Raw genomic sequence first — 23,828 nt, 5'->3', positions numbered from 1 at the left:
TATATGAACTCATGACCTGGGGGGTTGGAGGTACACGCCCACAGGCCACAGACATGATCAGGCCCAACCACAGCTGGGAGAAGCTCCAGCCGCCAACGCTCGCAAATAAAAGGGGACACGAGAGTAGAAAATGGATGGATTTCATGAGTTTAAGCCGCCGGTTAGGACAGAATTGAATATATCTCTCTGGCGTGCCCTGAGATGGTAACTGGAAGGCTTAAGGTGTTGGCCACAGGTCTAAAGGGTTATTGTGCTTAACGGAAGGCATATCGTAGAAAGGTTGTTGTGCCTCGGACCTTTTTGTGCTGTTAGACATTACAAACTTTGGTCTCGGTGTTTTTTAAACTAGCTTAACGCGGCTTGAAGTTCAAAACTTTGGCAACGCAGCAAATGTAAGGAGGAGGCTTGCCATACACACCTGCTGGGAGAGGACCAACACGTGCACGTGCACGCGCACGCGCACGAGCACGCGCACGCGCACGAGCACGCGCACGCGCCTGGAGAGGAGGGTTAGGGTCAGCACGTCCGGCGCTGCTCACCTGAACGCTTGTCTACACCCTCGGGGTCACGACTCAGAGCTCGGCTCGCTTTTTAAAAATAGGTACTCAAAATATGTTTTTGATCATAAAATCTTGTAAAATGCTGGCTGGCTTTAAACTCTTCAATTAATATTTTATTATGGGAACCTTCTAGAAATTTGAAATGTCAATTTCAACTATGACGAGCCACTGGTAACCTAACGAAGCACTAGCTAGATTAACGTATCTACAGCTTGTAAGTTACCTTGTTGCTTCCTATCACATGCTAAACTAGTAGCAGTTAGCCTGTCTGGAGCGCGGCTGTGGCGGGCTGATGTTGGCTGAGGGCGCGTTGCCGTGGTCGTGGTCGTGGTTGTCCCGTGCTGACAGCCTTTTGCCCTGCTCCTCCTTCATGAAGAGCTCCACCATGAGGATCTTCTCCTTGTGCATCTGGAGGCTAATGTCCTTGGGGATGTCTGGGATTAACCAGTCCATAAAGTCACTCATGAGCATCACCACGTTCTGCACACAGCACACAACACAACACGTTAGCACACCTGAGACACGAGCACGCCGGCAACCTCACGTTGACATTGAGACGGCAGCAGAAACTAAGTTCTATAAACACATTAAACTTGTCTTTTTAAAACTAACCTGGAAGACGATCACAAAAGCTAGACGGGCAGCCAGGACAACCCAGAAGACCTTGGCGAGGTCGTAGGGTGAACTGGACCATGGTGGCTCTCTGAAGTCCTTGAATCTGGAGAGAGAGACAAAGGTGGGAGGAGGGTCTCCAACAGCTGGGGGTGTCGGCAGAACCAGGCTCACCTGCATATTTCTACTTTATATCCGAGGTTCAGCGGCTCGACGGGATCCGTTCCTGGCTCAAAGTCACTGACGTTGAAGTAGGAGAGGCTGTGGTTGATGAAGCCGTGCATGGTGCCATCAGGGCTGTAGGTGTACTGGTACACCAGCCGCGGGATGAAGTCCGAGGTGAAGGCGATCACAAATGCCTGGGAACAGGAAGCCCATTGGTTCTCCAGAACTGTGCGACACAACTGGGCTGACTGCTCACCGTGGACTTACGTTAACAATGACGGCTAGCTTGCTGAGGCCCCTCAGGAGGTTGTACCAGATCCCTGCGGGAAGGCAGCACATCTGGGTTACAACAGCAGCTTCAACAGGGTGACCTTTGACCTAACGCTGCTGCGGTGACCTTTGGCCTAACACTGCAGCGGTGACCTTTGGCCTAACACTGCAGCGGTGACCTTTGACCTAACACTGCAGCGGTGACCTTTGGCCTAACACTGCAGCGGTGACCTTTGGCCTAACACTGCAGCGGTGACCTTTGGCCTAACACTGCAGCGGTGACCTTTGACCTAACACTGCAGCAGTGACCTTTGACCTAACACTGCAGCGGTGACCTTTGGCCTAACAATGCAGCGGTGACTTTTGGAGTCACGCTGCAGCAGTGACCTTTGACCTAACACTGCAGCGGTGACCTTTGACCTAACGCTGTAGCGGTGACCTTTGACCTAACACTGCAGCAGTGACCTTTGACCTAACACTGCAGCGGTGACCTTGGCCTAACACTGCAGCGGTGACTTTTGGAGTCACGCTGCAGCAGTGACCTTTGACCTAACACTGCAGCGGTGACCTTTGACCTAACGCTGTAGCGGTGACCTTTGACCTAACGCTGCAGCGGTGACCTTTGACCTAACGCTGCAGCGGTGACCTTTGGCCTCACACTGCTGCGGTGACCTTTGACCTAACACTGCAGCGGTGACCTTTGGCCTCACGCTGCTGCAGTGACCTTTGGACTCAGGCTGCTGCACTGACCTTTGGCCTAACACTGCAGCGGTGACCTTTGGCCTAACACTGCAGCGGTGACCTTTGACCTAACACTGCAGCGGTGACCTTTGGCCTAACACTGCAGCGGTGACTTTTGGAGTCACGCTGCTGCAGTGACCTTTGACCTAACACTGCAGCGGTGACCTTTGGACTCACGCTGCTGCAGTGACCTTTGGCCTAACACTGCAGCGGTGACCTTTGACCTAACATTGCAGCTGTGACCTTCGGCCTCACGCTGCTGTGGTGACCTTTGGCCTCACGCTGCTGTGGTGACCTTTGGCCTCACACTGCAGCGGTGACCTTTGGCCTCACGCAGCTGGGTGACCTTTGGCCTAACGCTGCAGCAGTGACCTTTGGCCTAACACTGCAGCGGTGACCTTTGACCTAACATTGCAGCTGTGACCTTCGGCCTCACGCTGCTGTGGTGACCTTTGGCCTCACGCTGCTGTGGTGACCTTTGGCCTCACACTGCAGCGGTGACTTTGGCCTCACACTGCTGCGGTGACCTTTGACCTAACACTGCAGCGGTGACCTTTGGCCTCACGCTGCTGCAGTGACCTTTGGACTCAGGCTGCTGCACTGACCTTTGGCCTAACACTGCAGCGGTGACCTTTGGCCTAACACTGCAGCGGTGACCTTTGACCTAACACTGCAGCGGTGACCTTTGGCCTAACACTGCAGCGGTGACTTTTGGAGTCACGCTGCTGCAGTGACCTTTGACCTAACACTGCAGCGGTGACCTTTGGACTCACGCTGCTGCAGTGACCTTTGGCCTAACACTGCAGCGGTGACCTTTGACCTAACATTGCAGCTGTGACCTTCGGCCTCACGCTGCTGTGGTGACCTTTGGCCTCACGCTGTGTGTGGTGACCTTTGGCCTCACACTGCAGCGGTGACCTTTGGCCTCACGCAGCTGTGGTGACCTTTGGCCTAACGCTGCAGCGGTGACCTTTGGCCTAACGCTGCAGCGGTGACCTTTGACCTAACATTGCAGCTGTGACCTTCGGCCTCACGCTGCTGTGGTGACCTTTGGCCTCACACTGCAGCGGTGACCTTTGGCCTCAGGCTGCTGCACTGACCTTTGACCTAACATTGCAGCTGTGACCTTCGGCCTCACGCTGCTGTGGTGACCTTTGGCCTCACACTGCAGCGGTGACCTTTGGCCTCACGCAGCTGTGGTGACCTTTGGCCTCACGCTGCTGCGGTGACCTTTGGCCTCACTGTTGCATCAGCCTGATCCAAGCATGAAAGTCCAGCGTCTCCTCTTGCCTAGGCGAAGGCGGACCTTCTCCCTGGGGGCCCTGTTCCAGCTGTGGCCTATGAGGCACCCATGGATGATTAAAGGGGGCTGCACTCATGAGAGCCTGAAGAACTTTTAGAAATTCCGAGGGAGACATTTTCCTGCTTTCCTGGTGAAAATTTCAGATTCCAAGAGGCACAATTGAGACATTATAAGCATATTTCCTTCATGACCACAGGAGCAAACCTCAGCCAGGACCTACTGAAAACAATGGTGGGGGTGTGATGATGTCACCAGACTTTAGAGAGCGTTCAGTGGCAGAATGTAAATGAATGGATCAGAACAATTGTTTTAAACTTGATCCTGAAACATTTACATTTTTGTAAAAGTAGCAGGAGAGTGGTGTGGACGTGCTCAGTGTGAGCGTTCCCATGTGCTCCTGAGCAGGAGGAGCGGAGCAGGAAAGGGTCTGTGGGAGAGGAGGACTGAAGATTTCCATGATGCACATCTGAAGAGTGTGTTTCCAAAAATATATCACCATCATGGACGATTCAGCGTGTGGAGGTAACACACTGGAATGTGTTTACACCACCCACACAGGAGCACAAAGGTGAGGTCTCTCCCTCCCCCACCCGGGTGCCTGCAAGCACAGTGCTGCTAAGCTGAAGCTAACATACCAGCCAGTGGCTTAAGTCACCAAATCAGGAATGGAAGATTGAAGATCTGTTATGTGCCTCGTTATTTCTTTTAGTTTAGCATATTAGCTAAGCCTATTTGGGAACTCCTTTCAGTAGCAGGTTTGCGAGGGTCTGGGGACTGAAGGAGACACAACACGGTATATGAACCGTATGTTCGGTAGTGCTGCACGAGAATAAAGCAGACTGTGAGTACAGACGAGGATCATCATGGATCATCGTGCTCATTCCAGCCTTTATAATGTAGATGTGATGTATGTGAGCTTTGGCCTTCAAGCAGCACCTGGGATAAGACTCTCGTTTCTGGAGCAGGGGACACCTACCGATGTCCTTGGCTTTGGCTGCTATTGGCCTGCGGAGCTCCATCACAAATTTCTTGGCATCCAGGCGGATCTCGATGATGTTATTGAGCAGAGCAAAGAGCGGAGCCAAAGGGAAAGAGGCTACGAACAGTGTCACCATCCCAAACTGGATGACTGCAGAGGAAACAGCAATTTAATCACATTTCTTTCAAAGTAGCTGAAAATTAGTTGAACAAGATCATCAAATGTTTTATCAAATGTGATCACTTCTATGTTAATGTGATACTGATCGATATCAACCAAAAGGGAATTAATAACTAGAACCAAATAAAAAAAACAAATCATCAGATTGCACAAGATTCTGTTCGATATAGTTTCACAGTCAAACAGTAAATTTAACTTAATGTACAACTTAACCTCATTTCTAAGTTGTAGCTAAAAATGTGTTTTTGGAATACTTGACAGATCTGAGTGTAGGGTCAGGGTTAGGGTTAGGGGTTAGGGTTAGGGTTAGGATAGGGTCAGGGTCAGGGTTAGGGTTAGGATAGGGTCAGGGTTAGGGTAGGATAGGGTCAGGGTCAGGGTCAGGGTTAGGGTTAGGGGTTAGGGTTAGGATTAGGATAGGGTTAGGGTCAGGGTTAGGGTTAGGGTTAGGGTTAGGATAGGGTCAGGGTCAGGGTTAGGATAGGGTCAGGGTTAGGATAGGGTCAGGGTTAGGGTTAGGGGTTAGGGTTAGGATAGGGTCAGGGTTAGGGGTTAGGGTTAGGATAGGGTCAGGTTAGGGTTAGGATAGGGTCAGGGTTAGGATAGGGTCAGGGTCAGGGTTAGGATAGGGTTAGGGTCAGGGTTAGGATAGGGTCAGGGTCAGGGTTAGGATAGGGTTAGGGTCAGGGTTAGGGTTAGGGTTAGGATAGGGTCAGGGTCAGGGTTAGGGTTAGGATAGGGTCAGGGTTAGGGGTTAGGGTTAGGATAGGGTCAGGGTCAGGGTTAGGGGTAGGAGTAGGGTCAGGGTCAGGGTTAGGGTTAGGGTAGGGTTAGGGTAGGATAGGGTCAGGGTTAGGATAGGGTTAGGGTCAGGGGGTAGGGTTAGGAGGGTCAGGGTCAGGGTTAGGATAGGGTTAGGGTCAGGGTTAGGGTTAGGATAGGGTCAGGGTTAGGGGTTAGGGTTAGGATAGGGTCAGGGTCAGGGTCAGGGTTAGGGTTAGGGTAGGATAGGGTCAGGGTCAGGTTAGGGTTAGGATAGGGTTAGGATTAGGATAGGGTTAGGGTCAGGTTAGGGTTAGGATAGGGTCAGGGTTAGGATAGGGTTAGGGTCAGGGTCAGGGTTAGGATTAGGATAGGGTTAGGGTTAGGGTCAGGTTAGAGTTAGAGTTAGGGTTAGGATAGGGTTAGGGTTAGGGTAGGGTTAGGATAGGGTTAGGGTCAGGTTAGAGTTAGGGTTAGGATAGGGTTAGGGTTAGGGTTAGGATAGGGTTAGGATAGGGTTAGGGTCAGGTTAGAGTTAGGGTTAGGATAGGGTCAGGGTTAGGATAGGGTTAGGGTCAGGGTCAGGGTTAGGGTCAGGGTTAGGATTAGGATAGGGTTAGGGTCAGGTTAGAGTTAGAGTTAGGGTAGGATAGGGTCAGGGTCAGGGTTAGGGTTAGGATTAGGATAGGGTTAGAGTTAGGGTTAGGGTCAGGTTAGAGTTAGGGTTAGGAGATAGGGTCAGGGTTAGGGTAGGATAGGGTTAGGGTCAGGTTAGAGTTAGGGTTAGGATAGGGTCAGGGTTAGGATAGGGTTAGGGTCAGGGTTAGGGTCAGGGTCAGGGTTAGGGGTTAGGGTTAGGATAGGGTCAGGGTCAGGGTTAGGGTTAGGATAGGGTCAGGGTTAGGGGTTAGGGTTAGGATAGGGTCAGGGTCAGGGTCAGGGTTAGGGTTAGGATAGGGTCAGGGTCAGGGTTAGGGTTAGGATAGGGTTAGGGTTAGGATAGGGTCAGGGTCAGGGTTAGGATAGGGTTAGGGTCAGGGTTAGGATAGGGTCAGGGTCAGGGTCAGGGTTAGGGGTTAGGGTTAGGATAGGGTCAGGGTTAGGGTTAGGGTTAGGATAGGGTCAGGGTCAGGGTTAGGGTTAGGATAGGGTCAGGGTCAGGGTTAGGATAGGGTTAGGGTTAGGGTTAGGATAGGGGGTCAGGGTTAGGATAGGGTTAGGGTCAGGGTTAGGATAGGGTCAGGGTCAGGGTCAGGGTTAGGGTTAGGATAGGGTCAGGGTCAGGGTTAGGGTTAGGATAGGGTTAGGGTTAGGATAGGGTCAGGGTCAGGGTCAGGGTTAGGATAGGGTCAGGGTCAGGGTTAGGGTTAGGATAGGGTTAGGGTTAGGATAGGGTCAGGGTCAGGGTTAGGATAGGGTTAGGGTCAGGGTTAGGATAGGGTCAGGGTCAGGGTCAGGGTTAGGGTTAGGATAGGGTCAGGGTCAGGGTTAGGGTTAGGATAGGGTTAGGGTTAGGATAGGGTCAGGGTCAGGGTCAGGGTTAGGATAGGGTCAGGGTCAGGGTTAGGATAGGGTTAGGGTCAGGGTTAGGGTTAGGGTTAGGATAGGGTCAGGGTTAGGGGTTGGGTTAGGTTAGGATAGGGTCAGGGTCAGGGTCAGGGTTAGGGTTAGGATAGGGTCAGGGTCAGGTTAGGGTTAGGATAGGGTTAGGATTAGGATAGGGTTAGGGTCAGGTTAGGGTTAGGATAGGGTCAGGGTTAGGATAGGGTTAGGGTCAGGGTTAGGATTAGGATAGGGTTAGGGTCAGGTTAGAGTTAGAGTTAGAGTTAGGGTTAGGATAGGGTTAGGGTTAGGATAGGGTTAGGATAGGGTTAGGGTCAGGTTAGAGTTAGGGTTAGGATAGGGTTAGGGTTAGGGTTAGGATAGGGTTAGGATAGGGTTAGGATAGGGTTAGGGTCAGGTTAGAGTTAGGGTTAGGATAGGGTCAGGGTTAGGATAGGGTTAGGGTCAGGGTCAGGGTTAGGGTCAGGGTTAGGATTAGGATAGGGTTAGGGTCAGGTTAGAGTTAGGGTTAGGATAGGGTCAGGGTCAGGGTAAGGGTTAGGATTAGGATAGGTTGAGTAGAGTTAGGGTTAGGGTCAGGTTAGAGTTAGGGTTAGGATAGGGTCAGGGTCAGGGTCAGGGTTAGGATAGGGTTAGGGTCAGGTTAGAGTTAGGGTTAGGATAGGGTCAGGGTTAGGATAGGGTTAGGGTCAGGGTTAGGGTCAGGGTCAGGGTTAGGATTAGGATAGGGTTAGGGTCAGGGTCAGGGTCAGGGTTAGGGTTAGGGTTAGGGTTAGGGTCAGGTTAGCGTTAGGGTTAGGGTTAGTGTTGGGGTCAAATCAGGGTTAGGATTAGGATAGGGTTAGGGTCAGGTTAGAGTTAGGGTTAGGATAGGGTTAGGGTTAGGGTCAGGGTTAGGGTAGGGTTAGGATAGGGTAGGGTTAGGGTCAGGGTCAGGGTCAGGGTTAGGGTCAGGTTAGCGTTAGGGTTAGGGTTAGTGTTAGTGTTGGGGTCAAATCAGGGTTAGGGGTAGGGTGAGGGTTAGGGTTAGGGTTAGGGGTAGGGTTAGGGTTAGGTTAGGATAGGGTTAGGATTAGGGGTTAGGGGTAGGGTGAGGGTTAGGGTTAGGGCTAGGGTAAGGGTTAGGGTTAGGTTTAAGGGTTACAGCTATGGGTAGGGTTGGGGTTAGGTTTAGGGGCTAGGGGAAGTGGTAGGGTTGGGGTTAGGGGTAGGGTTGGTTTAGAGCTAGGGTAAGGGTTAGGATTAGGGGTTAGGGGTCGGGTTAGGGTTAGGGTTGGGATTAGGTTTAGGGGTTAGGGGTAGGGTGAGGGTTAGGGTTAAGGTTAGGGTTGAGTTTAGGATAGGGTTAGGGTTAGGGTTAGTGTTAGGGTTAGGGGTAAGGAGTAAGGGGTAGGGTTGGGTTAGGCTTTGAGTTAGGGTTGGACTCACTCATCTCCATGTACTCGGGATTGATGCCAATAAAGGGACACAGGATGTGATCTTTCTCATAAGCCTGCAGGCTTTTGTTCAGCTCCTCTTGTTGCTTTGGGTCCAGCTCAGACTTCTTCCTCTGCAGCAGTTTCTTCAGCTTCCTGTACACAGAAGCCAATGAGCACTAAAACTAACATGTTTTATTCCTCATAACCTTTTGTTATTCCTCAAAATCTTTTCTGTAACTTCACATCAGCACATTTTTCTGTAGTCGAAGAGACAGTTGATGTTTATCGTAGAGTGAAGGAACCTTTAAGAGCTTCCCTCCCCAGTTTATTCATGTTATTGATGAAAACAAGATTATTATGTTTCAGGAACTTGGGTGTGTTACCCTGATGAGGGGGCCACTGCCAACAGGAAGGGGAGTTCATCAGACCAGATCAGGCCACCTTCTCCCATTGGTCAATGGTCCAGTTCTGAGGCTTATCTGCCCGGGTTAAGCAGTCCCATATGGAGCAGAATGTGATCCACTGTGTTCTGACCCTTTTCCATCAGAACCAGAACTTTCTAAGAACTTTGAGCTTCAATTGTTCCACCATAGGTCGATCATGAGATTTGGTGACCTTTTGTAGGAATTCAATGAGCAGAAATTCCTTTTCAAAACCATCACCTGATCATAGGAGAGGTGTGTGAGCATCCTGGAGACCCAAGGATACACTGTTAGGGAATATCTGGCCCAGCTAGGATCTTCTAAGGGAGGGCCAGACAAAATGGCTTTTCCCTAGACCTCAATGAAGAAGAAAACGTGGCAGAATCAGTATAGCCTGATTGTCAAGGAGCACCTGCTGGTCCAGGATCAGCATAAACCAGGAACAGGAGCTCCATAAAGATATGGGGAGGTGGCCTTCCACTCCCACCTCTAGCAGACCTCAGAGTGGAGGAGATCATACAGTCAATATGGGGAATTTCTGGACCGTTCAGCAGCTGCAGGTTAACCTCAGTCACTCATCCAGGCCATAGCTGGCCTGTTCCGCCCAGGGAGCCTGGGTTGGCTGGTTTGGTGGCTGACAAGGAAAAATGTTGTAAAGGTCCTACAGAAACGAGGATCGAAGGGTAGCTGCTTTCCTTGACCGTCTTTATGACGCTGACAGACTTGTCAGTTCTGAACATGTAACAACAGACCCTTAATTACGGGTGGTTCTAACGGTTGTGTGTCCTTGGCACTCACGGTATACCAATCTCAAACAGGTTGTTCTGAATGAGCTGCTTCCCAAGCATCGTGATGCACAGCTGGATGCACAGCTCCATGAGGCAGCCTGCATGGGCACACTTGGGGAGACAAGAAGGAGGGGGGGAGGGGCAGAGAGAGGGGGGAGGGGCAGAGAGAGGGGGGGGGGCAGAGAGAGGGGGGGGGGCTTAATTTAAGATGCAAATATAATGACTTCCAATATTCTTTGATGATGGTAACTCCACCTAACCAAGGTCACAGGTCTCACTGAGCTGTTCTCCTAATGGTAAAGCTTCTACGTGTCGCGCTCCTGTTCTGGCAGCCAATCAGACGGTGCTCACGAGGTACAGGTGAGCTTTCTCAGGAGGTACAGGTGAGCTTTCTCAGGAGGTACAGGTGAGCTTTCTCACGAGGTACAGGTGAGCTTTCTCAGGAGGTACAGGTGAGCTTTCTCACGAGCTACAGGTGAGCTTTCTCACGAGGTACCGGTGAGCTTTCTCAGGAGGTACAGGGGAGCTTTCTCACGAGGTACAGGTGAGCTTTCTCACGAGGTACCGGTGAGCTTTCTCAGGAGGTACAGGTGAGCTTTCTCACGAGGTACAGGTGAGCTTTCTCAGGAGGTACAGGTGAGCTTTCTCAGGAGGTACAGGTGAGCTTTCTCAGGAGGTACAGGTGAGCTTTCTCAGGAGGTACAGGTGAGCTTTCTCACGAGGTACCGGTGAGCTTTCTCAGGAGGTACAGGTGAGCTTTCTCACGAGGTACCGGTGAGCTTTCTCAGGAGGTACAGGGGAGCTTTCTCACGAGGTACCGGTGAGCTTTCTCAGGAGGTACAGGTGAGCTTTCTCAGGAGGTACCGGTGAGCTTCTCAGGAGGTACCGGTGAGCTTTCTCAGGAGTACAGGTGAGCTTTTCAGGAGGTACAGGTGAGCTTTCTCAGGAGGTACAGGTGAGCTTTCTCAGGAGGTACAGGTGAGCTTTCTCAGGAGGTACAGGTGAGCTTTCTCAGGAGGTACAGGTGAGCTTTCTCAGGAGGTACAGGTGAGCTTTTCAGGAGGTACAGGTGAGCTTTCTCAGGAGGTACAGGTGAGCTTTCTCAGGAGGTACAGGTGAGCTTTCTCAGGAGGTACAGGTGAGCTTTCTCAGGAGGTGCTCCTTGAGCTCTCCACACCTGACACATCTTCTTATTCTACTTCTACTCTTTGGCCTTTTCTACAGGTTGTGCTCAGACAACTTGAGCTTGTCTGTGCTGATCTGTCAGTCTGTTGTGGATTTTAATGCTTTTAGCCTGTTAACCACTTTAGTTAGCAACCGCTGTGCTACGTCAGTAGACCTGAAGGTGTTATAGCGTTGCTGCTACATAAAGAGAAAAGTGGACAACCTCTTCCATTCTGTAAGATCCAACCACATAGAGGTATTTTCCAGGTCTCCCAACGAGCCTGTGAACCAAACAAATATTTATTAGTGATACTATAAAATGAGATGGGAAGAAAGTTTCCATGTGGTTTATGTTTAAGAGTTGACACAGTCGATGATACTTTGATCATTGTCCCAGAAGAAAAACCTAAAAACCCCTTAAATGCAAACATGGGGGAGAAACGGACCCACCTGCCCCGGAAAAAGGCCAAATACACAATCGGGGTGAAGGCATTGACAAACTTGAGGATGAACGTCTTGAAGATGAGCCGCTCTTCAAAGCTCTTGTCCGTCTTTGGAACCTCTAAAAAAAGAGTTCCACAGGTTAAAGGACCTCCTGTCCAGAACAGAACGGAGTGATTTTCAGTTTCAAAATAGTTTGGAAATATAAAATTAGACGTCAGGACGTAGAAGAAATTCTTCCTTTGTGTCGTCTTGGTCCTCGTGAGGGACAAGTGTGCTCCAGAACTACAGCACAATATTGTGGAACCGTTGGTGTTCACCAGTCACTGATGTGGAAAACCCGGTTTATTCTGCCCTGTTCTGTTCTATCCTGTTCTGTTCTGCCCTGTTCTGTTCTATCCTGTTCTGTTCTGTTCTATCCTGTTCTGTTCTGCTCTGTTCCCATCAGCAGGCGGGTCCCCCTCCATGAGCCTGGTCCTGCTCCAGGTTTCTTCCTGTTAAAGGGGAGTTTTTCCTGCCACTGTTGCTTGTTGGGGGTCAGGCCCTGGGATTCTGGAGAGGGTCTAGAGACAGTTCTGATTGTAACAGATGCTATATAAATAAAGATTGATCGATCGATTGATTGATTCTGTTCTCCTCGGTCCTGTTCTACCCTGTTCTGTTCTCCTCGGTCCTGTTCTCCTCGGTCCTGTTCTACCCTGTTCTGTTCTCCTCGGTCCTGTTCTACCCTGTTCTGTTCTCCTCGGTCCTGTTCTCCTCGGTCCTGTTCTACCCTGTTCTGTTCTACCCGGTCCTGTTCTCCTCGGTCCTGTTCTACCCTGTTCTGTTCTCCTCGGTTCTGTTCTCCTCTGTCCTGTTCTCCTCGGTCCTGTTCTACCCTGTTCTGTTCTCCTCGGTCCTGTTCTACCCTGTTCTGTTCTCCTCGGTTCTGTTCTCCTCTGTCCTGTTCTCCTCGGTCCTGTTCTACCCTGTTCTGTTCTACCCGGTCCTGTTCTCCTCGGTCCTGTTCTCCTCGGTCCTGTTCTACCCTGTCCTGTTCTCCTCGGTCCTGTTCTCCTCGGTCCTGTTCTCCTCGGTCCTGTTCTACCCGGTCCTGTTCTCCTCGGTCCTGTTCTACCCTGTTCTGTTCTCCTCGGTCCTGTTCTCCTCGGTCCTGTTCTACCCTGTTCTGTTCTCCTCGGTCCTGTTCTCCTCTGTCCTGTTCTCCTCGGTCCTGTTCTACCCTGTTCTGTTCTACCCGGTCCTGTTCTCCTCGGTCCTGTTCTCCTCGGTCCTGTTCTCCTCGGCCCTGTTCTACCCTGTTCTGTTCTCCTCGGTCCTGTTCTCCTCGGTCCTGTTCTCCTCGGTCCTGTTCTCCTCGGTCCTGTTCTACCCTGTTCTGTTCTCCTCGGTCCTGTTCTCCTCGGTCCTGTTCTCCTTGGTCCTGTTCTACCCGGTCCTGTTCTACCCGGTCCTGTTCTCCTCGGCTCTGTGCTCTGCTCCGTTCTACTGGGGCCACCTGCATAACTTTAGCTTAGCTTCAGCATGGTGGAGCTTCCAGGTGGGACACGTTGTGGAGCAGATGAAGCTGAGAGGCTGGAGCAGCTCACCCAGGGTGGTGAGCCACCGGGCTACTGCAGCGTAGATTTCATCCAAGACGATGATGATGATGAGGTAGATGATGGCGGCGGTGGTTTTCACAGTGGCTCGCACGTTGGAGCGTGCTGCAGGGTAGGTGCTGACGTGGAGCGCTGTCTTGATGCTGATCCGGTACAGGATGACCCCAAAGACTATGGCAAAGGTTGCAGTGATCTAGGAGGTAGAGAAGAAATCCCATAATGTCTCCAAAGCTCTACAGCTATGAAGAACCACACGTTCTTCTGAAGACTCAGCTCTCCTGACAGCTCTTCTCATTCTCCTCGCCGGCTGCTTAGCAAGGCAGGAAGACATGAAGGTGAGGAGCGCTGGAGGACTCACCATGAAGCCCATCATCACCACAGTGGTGAGATACGCTGGGAGCCTGTCTGTGCACGTCAGCTTCACCTTCTCGCCCTGGAACACACACACAATGAGTCAGGACCTCTTCAGAATCTACCCGACACACACACACACTCACACACACAGCCAACATTTCCTGAGAATACCCCCCCCACACAGAGTGGCTCACACCACCAGGGACCCTCCCCACCCACCACCTCTGAGCTGGTCTCCTCAGGTAGAGGGTGGTCACGGCGGTCTGCTGTACCTGGGGGAGGGAATGTTCCTTTCTGGTGCTCTTCTGCATGACTCTGACCTCGTACTCCGCTCGGTTGTGGTCCTAAAACAGAAATGGGTTTTAATGCTCAAAGGTGCGACGTGGTCGTTCCTTGAAAGACCAAAGACAGCAAAGAATGTCAGAAGAAGCTATTTGCAGTATAGTTTAGATAATGATCTGCCAAGAAGGAAGGTTGAGAAGGATTCTGAGGTAATTCTGAGACCACTCAGTTGTGTGGCTCAGGCCCACGAGGACCTGCTGGTTATCTTTATAAATGCACTCATTCGGCTGATCATTATTAATGGAACATGAATCTTCATGTTCCAGCAGCTACTGACGGCCACAACAAAGAGCAGCATCAGAATGAACCTGAGCGATGAAGATAAAGGTGTGTGAGTGGCTGTTAGACACTTGTAGAGAAGCTTATTGTTAGTGCCTTTAGAATGCTTTAATCGATTCTCTAAAGGAAAAGGTTATATATGATGAAGGCAGAGTGGTAAAATGTGTTCCAAACCTTGTGTTCCTCCTGTAAAAGTAACCACAGAGAAACACACAAGACAGGTGAGTCAGCACACACAATGGAAAGGCTTCAAGAAACATCTGCAATACACCAAACTATCCAGCAGATGTCACTCTAAGGCTCGTTACATTATATCTTCTGAGTACTCAGATTACTGGTGCTTAGTACCGATAGATCATGCATCATTAAGTGTCTCCAGATCGCTCTTTAAAACGCTGTATGTCACATGACGCAGGGGACCATGTCGAGGAATGAGCCAGCCAAATGTCCAATAACTCGGGTCCACTTGTAAGAGTTTACAGCAACATGTAATTACACGTTAGTTTCCTGGGCGATGACGTGCAGAGTGATGAGAGAGTAGAACATCATGTTCATTTTCTAATGTTATATTGGGACGGCGCTGCAACAGATACTCTAATCTGATGCTCTACTCTGATGCTCTACTCTGATGCTCTAATCTGATGCTCTAATCTGATGCTCTACTCTGATGCTCTACTCTGATGCTCTACTCTGATACTCTAATCTGATGCTCTACTCTGATGCTCTACTCTGATGCTCTAATCTGATGCTCTAATCTGATGCTCTACTCTGATGCTCTACTCTGATGCTCTACTCTGATACTCTACTCTGATGCTCTACTCTGATGCTCTACTCTGATGCTCTAATCTGATGCTCTAATCTGATGCTCTACTCTGATGCTCTACTCTGATACTCTAATCTGATGCTCTACTCTGATGCTCTACTCTGATACTCTAATCTGATGCTCTACTCTGATACTCTAATCTGATGCTCTACTCTGATGCTCTACTCTGATACTCTACTCTGATGCTCTACTCTGATGCTCTACTCTGATACTCTAATCTGATGCTCTAATCTGATGCTCTACTCTGATGCTCTACTCGGATGCTCTACTTTGATGCTCTACTCTGATACTCTACTCTGATGCTCTACTCTGATACTTTACTCTGATACTTTACTCTGATGCTCTACTTTGATGCTCTACTCTGATACTCTACTCTGATACTTTACTCTGATACTCTACTCTGATGCTCTACTCTGATACTCTACTCTGATGCTTTACTCTGATGCTCTACTCTGATGCTCTACTCTGATGCTCTACTCTGATACTCTAATCTGATGCTCTACTCTGATGCTCTACTCTGATGCTCTACTCTGATGCTCTACTCTGATACTCTAATCTGATGCTCTAATCTGATGCTCTACTCTGATGCTCTACTCTGATGCTCTACTCTGATGCTCTACTCTGATACTCTAATCTGATGCTCTACTCTGATGCTCTACTCTGATGCTCTAATCTGATACTCTAATCTGATGCTCTACTCTGATGCTCTACTCTGATGCTCTACTCTGATACTCTACTCTGATACTTTACTCTGATGCTCTACTCTGATGCTCTACTCTGATGCTCTACTCTGATGCTCTAATCTGATGCTCTACTCTGATGCTCTACTCGGATGCTCTACTCTGATGCTCTACTCTGATACTCTACTCTGATACTTTACTCTGATACTCTACTCTGATGCTCTACTCTGATACTCTACTCTGATACTTTACTCTGATGCTCTACTCTGATGCTCTACTCTGATACTTTACTCTGATGCTCTACTCTGATACTTTACTCTGATGCTCTACTCTGATGCTCTACTCTGATGCTTTACTCTGATGCTCTACTCTGATGCTCTACTCTGATACTTTACTCTAAATCTCTACTCTGATGCTTTACTCTGATGCTCTACTCTGATACTCTAATCTGATGCTCTACTCTGATGCTCTACTCTGATGCTCTACTCTGATGATACTCTACTCCGATGCTCTACTCTGATGCTCTACTCTGATACTCTACTCTGATGCTCTACTCTGATGCTCTAATCTGATGCTCTACTCTGATGCTCTACTCTGATACTCTAATCTGATGCTCTACTCTGATACTCTAATCTGATGCTCTACTCTGATGCTCTACTCTGATGCTCTACTCTGATACTCTACTCTGATGCTCTACTCTGATGCTCTACTCTGATACTCTAACTCTGATACTTTACTCTGATGCTCTAATCTGATGCTCTACTCTGATGCTCTACTCTGATGCTCTACTTTGATGCTCTACTCTGATACTCTACTCTGATACTTTACTCTGATACTCTAATCTGATGCTCTACTCTGATGCTCTACTCTGATGCTCTACTTTGATGCTCTAACTCTGATACTCTACTCTGATACTTTACTCTGATACTCTACTCTGATGCTCTACTCTGATACTCTACTCTGATACTTTACTCTGATGCTCTAATCTGATGCTCTACTCTGATGCTCTACTCTGATGCTCTACTTTGATGCTCTACTCTGATACTCTACTCTGATACTTTACTCTGATACTCTAATCTGATGCTCTCTCTGATGCTCTACTCTGATGCTCTACTTTGATGCTCTACTCTGATACTCTACTCTGATACTTTACTCTGATACTCTACTCTGATGCTCTACTCTGATACTCTACTCTGATACTTTACTCTGATGCTCTACTCTGATGCTCGACTGTGATGCTCTCCTCTGATACTCTAATCTGATGCTCTACTCTGATACTCTAATCTGATCTCTATACTCTGATGCTCGACTGTGATGCTCTCCTCTGATACTCTAATCTGATGCTCTACTCTGATACTCTAATCTGATGCTCTACTCTGATGCTCGACTGTGATGCTCTCCTCTGATACTCTAATCTGATGCTCTACTCTGATACTCTAATCTGATGCTCTACTCTGATGCTCTACTCTAATACTCTACTCTAGTGTATCCTCTCTAATTCTGTAGTCTACTCCAGTCAGGTTGGTAACCAAAACGACTGTTTCTTGGTAGGGGATGATTATTAAAAATAAGAGCAGGCTGACTTGGGCCCCGGGGCCCCCTGATGTTGAATGATAGTCTGCCTAGAACAACCAAGGCCAGAGCCAAGTATTTGGTCAGTTGTCTTTTGGATGCCAGTTGAAACCCCTTTGATGGTGGGAGAGCAGTTGGATTGAAGCGTTCTAATATTCTCATTTTGGGATTTTGAAAATGTGATGACATTTTTTAAATAGGACAAAAACGTGAGGGGACGGGGACAATGGCTATAGTGTGAAATGTGGCTTTAACTCACCTCCTCCTCTTCTCCAAAGCCCGTCAGGTCCCAGACGTAGTTCAGTCGCATCTGCCGTCTCTTCCAGTGCTCCATGAACAGAACCGCTGCAGACAAGAATGAAGACACGTTCATATTCTGCACTACTGTACGACATCGGAACTCAACACAGCCAATCGGCAGCAGTACAGAGACCAGCATGCAATGAACCTTTTTCTTTATTTTGCTAATTATAATCTTTGACAAACACATAACCAGACATATGGCATGAGTTTGGAAACGCCCTGGATAAATGATATTAGCATAGTTGCTAGCTAGTGGTGCCATCCACCACCTCCTCTATTGTTGTCATGTTGAACTTATTAGTATGTAGAGTGCATTTGTAGACAGTTTGATATTTTTTATTATGATTTGTTCACTACCCTTTTTAGGATCGAATCAAAATGAAAACATGGTACCCCAGAGAGCCATGAACACCGAGAAAAAGACAGTGGCGGGGTTGTCAAACAGGTGGCTCGCCCGAGCTGTTCCACAGGCAGTCATCAGTTTCCAGTAGCTGCATGCATGGTCACACAGTGGACACATGGTGATGTTGTTCCTGGGATCACAAATCTCCATGCTGAGAAAAATAGAACAAAGGATCATTCATTAATGACCATAAATAATTTAACAAGACCAGACAAATGCTTAAATTATTCCTAGTTCATATGTTGTCAAAGTGCCCTCATTGACGCAACAAAAGTATATGGACACATAAGCAAATCTTTGGAACTTCTAAGCTCCTTGCCCAGAAGAGCCAAACCCTGGGAAGTGTTGAGAGCCCCCATAGCAGGGTTAGGGTGAACTGACCTTGGTATGTTATCATCAACTGTGGCACAACCGTACAGGAACACAATGACTCCGACGATGGATGCAGGGATGAGCATCTGTGTGTAGACCCCCAACCAGGCAAAATACAGGCCAACCTTCTCCCCAAAATATTTCCTGTGTGTGACATCACCAACAGTTCAGTGGAGATGATATTCAATGACAATCACAATTGTATGTCTATATAGTTATTAACTTGTTCAATCTGACATTTTTGTGGATGAAGTGTAACAACACTGAATTTTTCCTGACATATTCCAGACAGTTTCAAGGTCTGGTCTGAGCCGTAACCCTGCTCCAGTGGATTATGGAACTAAACCCTAGCTGTAACCCTGTTCCATTGGAGTATGGTACTAACCCCGAGCTGTAACCCTGCTCCAGTGGATTATGGAACTAAACCCTAGCTGTAACCCTGTTCCATTGGAGTATGGTACTAACCCCGAGCTGTAACCCTGCTCCAGTGGATTATGGAACTAAACCCTAGCTGTAACCCTGTTCCATTGGAGTATGGTACTAACCCCGAGCTGTAACCCTGTTCCATTGGAGGATGGTACTAACCCCTAGCTGTAACCCTGCTCCAGTGGAGGATGGTACTAAACCCTAGCTGTAACCCTGTTCCATTGGAGTATGGTACTAACCCCGAGCTGTAACCCTGCTCCAGTGGAGTATGGTACTAAACCCTAGCTGTAACCCTGTTCCATTGGAGTATGGTACTAACCCCGAGCTGTAACCCTGCTCCAGTGGAGTATGGTACTAAACCCTAGCCGTAACCCTGTTCCATTGGAGTATGGTACTAACCCCGAGCTGTAACCCTGTTCCATTGGAGGATGGTACTAACCCCTAGCCTAACCCTGCTCCAGTGGAGTATGGTACTAACCCCTAGCCTAACCCTGCTCCAGTGGAGGATGGTACTAACCCCTAGCCTAACCCTGCTCCAGTGGAGGATGGTACTAACCCCTAGCCGTAACCCTGCTCCAGTGGAGGATGGTACTAACCCCTAGCCTAACCCTGCTCCAGTGGAGGATGGTACTAACCCCTAGCCTAACCCTGCTCCAGTGGAGGATGGTACTAACCCCTAGCCTAACCCTGCTCCAGTGGAGGATGGTACTAACCCCTAGCCTAACCCTGCTCCAGTGGAGGATGGTACTAACCCCTAGCCTAACCCTGCTCCAGTGGAGGATGGTACTAACCCCTAGCCTAACCCTGCTCCAGTGGAGGATGGTACTAACCCCTAGCCTAACCCTGCTCCAGTGGAGGATGGTACTAACCCCTAGCCGTAACCCTGCTCCAGTGGAGTATAATACTAACCCCTAGCTGTAACCCTGCTCCAGTGGAGTATGGTACTAACCCCTAGCCTAACCCTGCTCCAGTGGAGGATGGTACTAACCCCTAGCCTAACCCTGCTCCAGTGGAGGATGGTACTAACCCCTACCCTAACCCTGCTCCAGTGGAGGATGGTACTAACCCCTAGCCTAACCCTGCTCCAGTGGAGGATGGTACCAACCCCTAGCCGTAACCCTGCTCCAGTGGGGGATGGTACTAACCCCTAGCCTAACCCTGCTCCAGTGGAGGATGGTACTAACCCCTAGCCTAACCCTGCTCCAGTGGAGGATGGTACTAACCCCTAGCCTAACCCTGCTCCAGTGGAGGATGGTACCAACCCCTAGCCTAACCCTGCTCCAGTGGAGGATGGTACTAACCCCTAGCCGTACCCTGCTCCAGTGGAGTATGGTACTAACCCCTAGCCTAACCCTGCTCCAGTGGAGGATGGTACTAACCCCTAGCCTAACCCTGCTCCAGTGGAGGATGGTACTAACCCCTAGCCGTAACCCTGCTCCAGTGGAGGATGGTACTAACCCCTAGCCTAACCCTGCTCCAGTGGAGTATGGTACTAACCCCTAGCCTAACCCTGCTCCAGTGGAGGATGGTACTAACCCCTAGCCGTAACCCTGCTCCAATGGAGTATGGTACTAACCCCTAGCCTAACCCTGCTCCTGTGGAGTATGGTACTAACCCCTAGCTGTAACCCTGCTCCTGTGGAGTATGGTACTAACCCCTAGCCTAACCCTGCTCCAGTGGAGGATGGTACTAACCCCTAGCCTAACCCTGCTCCAGTGGAGGATGGTACCAACCCCTAGCCGTAACCCTGCTCCAGTGGAGGATGGTACTAACCCCTAGCCGTAACCCTGCTCCAGTGGAGGATGGTACTAACCCCTAGCTGTAACCCTGCTCCAGTGGAGGATGGTACTACCCCTAGCTGTAACCCTGCTCCAGTGGAGTATATAACTACCCCCTAGCCGTAACCCTGCTCCAGTGGAGGATGGTACTAACCCCTAGCCTAACCCTGCTCCAGTGGAGGATGGTACTAACCCCTAGCCTAACCCTGCTCCAGTGGAGGATGGTACTAACCCCTAGCCTAACCCTGCTCCAGTGGAGGATGGTACTAACCCCGAGCTGTAACCCTGCTCCAGTGGAGTATGGTACTAACCCCTAGCCTAACCCTGCTCCAGTGGAGGATGGTACTAACCCCTAGCCTAACCCTGCTCCAGTGGAGGATGGTACTAACCCCTAGCCGTAACCCTGCTCCAGTGGAGGATGGTACTAACCCCTAGCCTAACCCTGCTCCAGTGGAGGATGGTACTAACCCCTAGCCTAACCCTGCTCCAGTGGAGGATGGTACTAACCCCTAGCCTAACCCTGCTCCAGTGGAGGATGGTACTAACCCCTAGCCTAACCCTGCTCCAGTGGAGGATGGTACTAACCCCTAGCCTAACCTGCTCCAGTGGAGGATGGTACTACCCCTAGCCTAACCCTGCTCCAGTGGAGGATGGTACTAACCCCTAGCCTAACCCTGCTCCAGTGGAGTATAATACTAACCCCTAGCCTAACCCTGCTCCAGTGGAGGATGGTACTAACCCCTAGCCGTAACCCTGCTCCAGTGGAGGATGTGTACTAACCCCTAGCCTAACCCTGCTCCAGTGGAGGATGGTACCAACCCCTAGCCGTAACCCTGCTCCAGTGGAGGATGGTACTAACCCCTAGCCGTAACCCTGCTCCAGTGGAGGATGGTACTAACCCCTAGCCTAACCCTGCTCCAGTGGAGGATGGTACTAACCCCTAGCCTAACCCTGCTCCAGTGGAGGATGGTACTAACCCCTAGCCGTAACCCTGCTCCAGTGGAGTATGGTACTAACCCCTAGCCTAACCCTGCTCCAGTGGAGTATGGTACTAACCCCTAGCCTAACCCTGCTCCAGTGGAGGATGGTACTAACCCCTAGCCTAACCCTGCTCCAGTGGAGGATGGTACTAACCCCTAGCCTAACCTGCTGCTCCAGTGGAGGATGGTACTACCCCTAGCCTAACCCTGCTCCAGTGGAGGATGGTACTAACCCCTAGCCTAACCCTGCTCCAGTGGAGTATGGTACTAACCCCTAGCCTAACCCTGCTCCAGTGGAGGATGGTACCAACCCCTAGCCGTAACCCTGCTCCAGTGGAGGATGGTACTAACCCCTAGCCTAACCCTGCTCCAGTGGAGGATGGTACTAACCCCTAGCTGTAACCCTGCTCCAGTGGAGGATGGTACTAACCCCTAGCCTAACCCTGCTCCAGTGGAGGATGGTACTAACCCCTAGCCTAACCCTGCTCCAGTGGAGGATGGTACTAACCCCTAGCCTAACCCTGCTCCAGTGGAGGATGGTACCAACCCCTAGCCGTAACCCTGCTCCAGTGGAGGATGGTACTAACCCCTAGCCTAACCCTGCTCCAGTGGAGTATGGTACTAACCCCTAGCCTAACCCTGCTCCAGTGGAGGATGGTACTAACCCCTAGCCTAACCCTGCTCCAGTGGAGGATGGTACTAACCCCTAGCCTAACCCTGCTCCAGTGGAGGATGGTACTAACCCCTAGCCTAACCCTGCTCCAGTGGAGTATGGTACTAACCCCTAGCCTAACCCCTCTTTTCGTGCTTGCTGGCTGCTGAAATCAGAAGTGCCACAACTGTCAGTCTGCATGCCGACATGTATCGGATTGAAGATCTCCTGATGAGTCCATAGGCTGATACTACTTGTAGAAGACACTGTAGCTGGCCCATTGCTCATACAGAAGCTGAAAACGATATATTAAAATGCTCATTCAATCATGATAGTTATTTTTCAAAAATATAAGTAAAGTAAAAGAGCTGTGGATCAGTTTTACAGCCCGTGGGTTATGTCATTTAAATAAAAGCAAGAATATTCCATAAGATACCATGAATCTCGTAAACATGCCTCATCCATGAGTATCGTTTCATGAGCTAGCCATTAACAGAATGTGCTGAGCTATGCATCATCTCAGCCTGTCTACTATTTATAGCTGTGAAACTCCAAAATGATCAAAACTGAATCAACTCTAAGTTTATTCACAGGCAGGTTCCTAAAGTGATTTATTTCAGGGAAAGGATAAACGTTCTCCACTCACCTTCCTATCATTAGTTGGTGCATCTGGCCCCTCAATGTCTCCCTGTAATGTAGCATAAACAGCTTCAGACGCAGCAGTTAGCAGTTTTCTCTCCACCTATATTTGATCTTGTGATTCTCCTCGCATGATCTTTCCAGTGGGACTGTAAATAAGCGTCTCTGTCTCTTCTATAGCAGAGAAATGATGAAGAAACTTACATCATGGAGAGGATAAGCAGCCGCGTAGACACCATTAGCCAGCAGACTGGTGATCCCTGTTAAGAAAGAGCATTGAAGCTATAAGGGTTTAGCATTTTTATTGCTATTCTCTGACATAAATATATTTGACCAAAAAGGCTATAACATAGACATTAGCCCAAACCTAAAGGAGTACATCATGATGTGTAAATTATATATGGTGGTTGTCCTTGATACTAACATATTTCTCACAAACTGAAATTAATATGAAAACCAAAGTAGAATTATCAGTGTTGTAATTAAAGGAGTTTAGATAGATAAAAATAACAATAGAGAATTAATCCCTCTAGTTTACAGAACTTTGCACATTATGCTCAGGGTATGTCTGCAGATCATCCTGGCAGACTGTCATCACTCATTAAAATCTGGTTTCAGATGGATTTTAGTTATTAAATAAAAAAGCTAGAATTTTGATCACAATTACATACTGGCCTTTAGATAAAGTCCTAATAATTTATGCCTTATATTAAAAATATAGACCTTACCCATAGAGTATTTGGCTTTAGTGCATCTTGTCCTCTTAAGTATTTCATAAACCTGAAGACAGCAAACATGACACATATTTTAGATATGATAGAGCAGAATATAGATAATGTTGGTAGCCTAAGGATGGACTCATGTAACGGCCCATAATTCACTTGGGCTGAGATGAAAACAACTGTTTTCATTGAGAAAATGCTTTAAACTAGTTAAAGTCTGATGTGGCGTGGGGAGATTTTAGTACCCCTCCTTCCAGCTTTGCATTTCAGGCCAACATAGCACATAGTAGAGCGACATATAAAGATGTTAGCCACAGCAGAAAAGAAATGCTCGTTTTATCTTCATTTGGAGTGAGAACGACTCTTCTTTTCATAATACTCACAATGGAGCTCCTGGTCTTGCTGTCAAAGAAATGATCCTTGTCAGAGAGATCAAAGCTGGAAACGTAGAATAGAGTTAAGGTTTAAGTGCACGTCACATTTTTAATTGATTGACATGAAAAAGAAGGAGGTTGTCACATTTAGCTTGTGGTCATC

General features: G+C 49.0%; 1 protein-coding gene across 1 annotated transcript in view; it reads right to left on the bottom strand.

Moving 5' to 3' along the window:
- Window positions 1-275: 275 nt before the first annotated feature.
- Window positions 276-23,828, bottom strand: part of ano1a (anoctamin 1, calcium activated chloride channel a) — a 34,116-nt gene continuing 10,563 nt past the window's right edge. The window contains 21 exon segments of the mRNA XM_057025402.1: window positions 276-1,040; window positions 1,173-1,278; window positions 1,347-1,531; window positions 1,605-1,657; window positions 4,628-4,780; window positions 8,564-8,706; window positions 9,774-9,874; window positions 11,151-11,208; window positions 11,378-11,489; window positions 12,958-13,159; window positions 13,325-13,399; window positions 13,593-13,664; window positions 14,116-14,127; window positions 17,276-17,361; window positions 17,713-17,873; window positions 18,104-18,244; window positions 22,164-22,225; window positions 22,577-22,618; window positions 22,774-22,829; window positions 23,298-23,349; window positions 23,675-23,729. Of these exon segments, the coding sequence (XP_056881382.1) occupies window positions 810-1,040; window positions 1,173-1,278; window positions 1,347-1,531; window positions 1,605-1,657; window positions 4,628-4,780; window positions 8,564-8,706; window positions 9,774-9,874; window positions 11,151-11,208; window positions 11,378-11,489; window positions 12,958-13,159; window positions 13,325-13,399; window positions 13,593-13,664; window positions 14,116-14,127; window positions 17,276-17,361; window positions 17,713-17,873; window positions 18,104-18,244; window positions 22,164-22,225; window positions 22,577-22,618; window positions 22,774-22,829; window positions 23,298-23,349; window positions 23,675-23,729 (2,158 nt within the window). The 3' untranslated portion in view covers window positions 276-809.

This window comes from Takifugu flavidus, chromosome 2 (genome assembly GCF_003711565.1).
Source record: "Takifugu flavidus isolate HTHZ2018 chromosome 2, ASM371156v2, whole genome shotgun sequence".
NCBI classification, from domain to species: Eukaryota; Metazoa; Chordata; class Actinopteri; order Tetraodontiformes; family Tetraodontidae; genus Takifugu; species Takifugu flavidus.
Note: the sequence above shows the minus strand (reverse complement) of the source record. Positions and strands in the feature narration are given on the sequence as shown.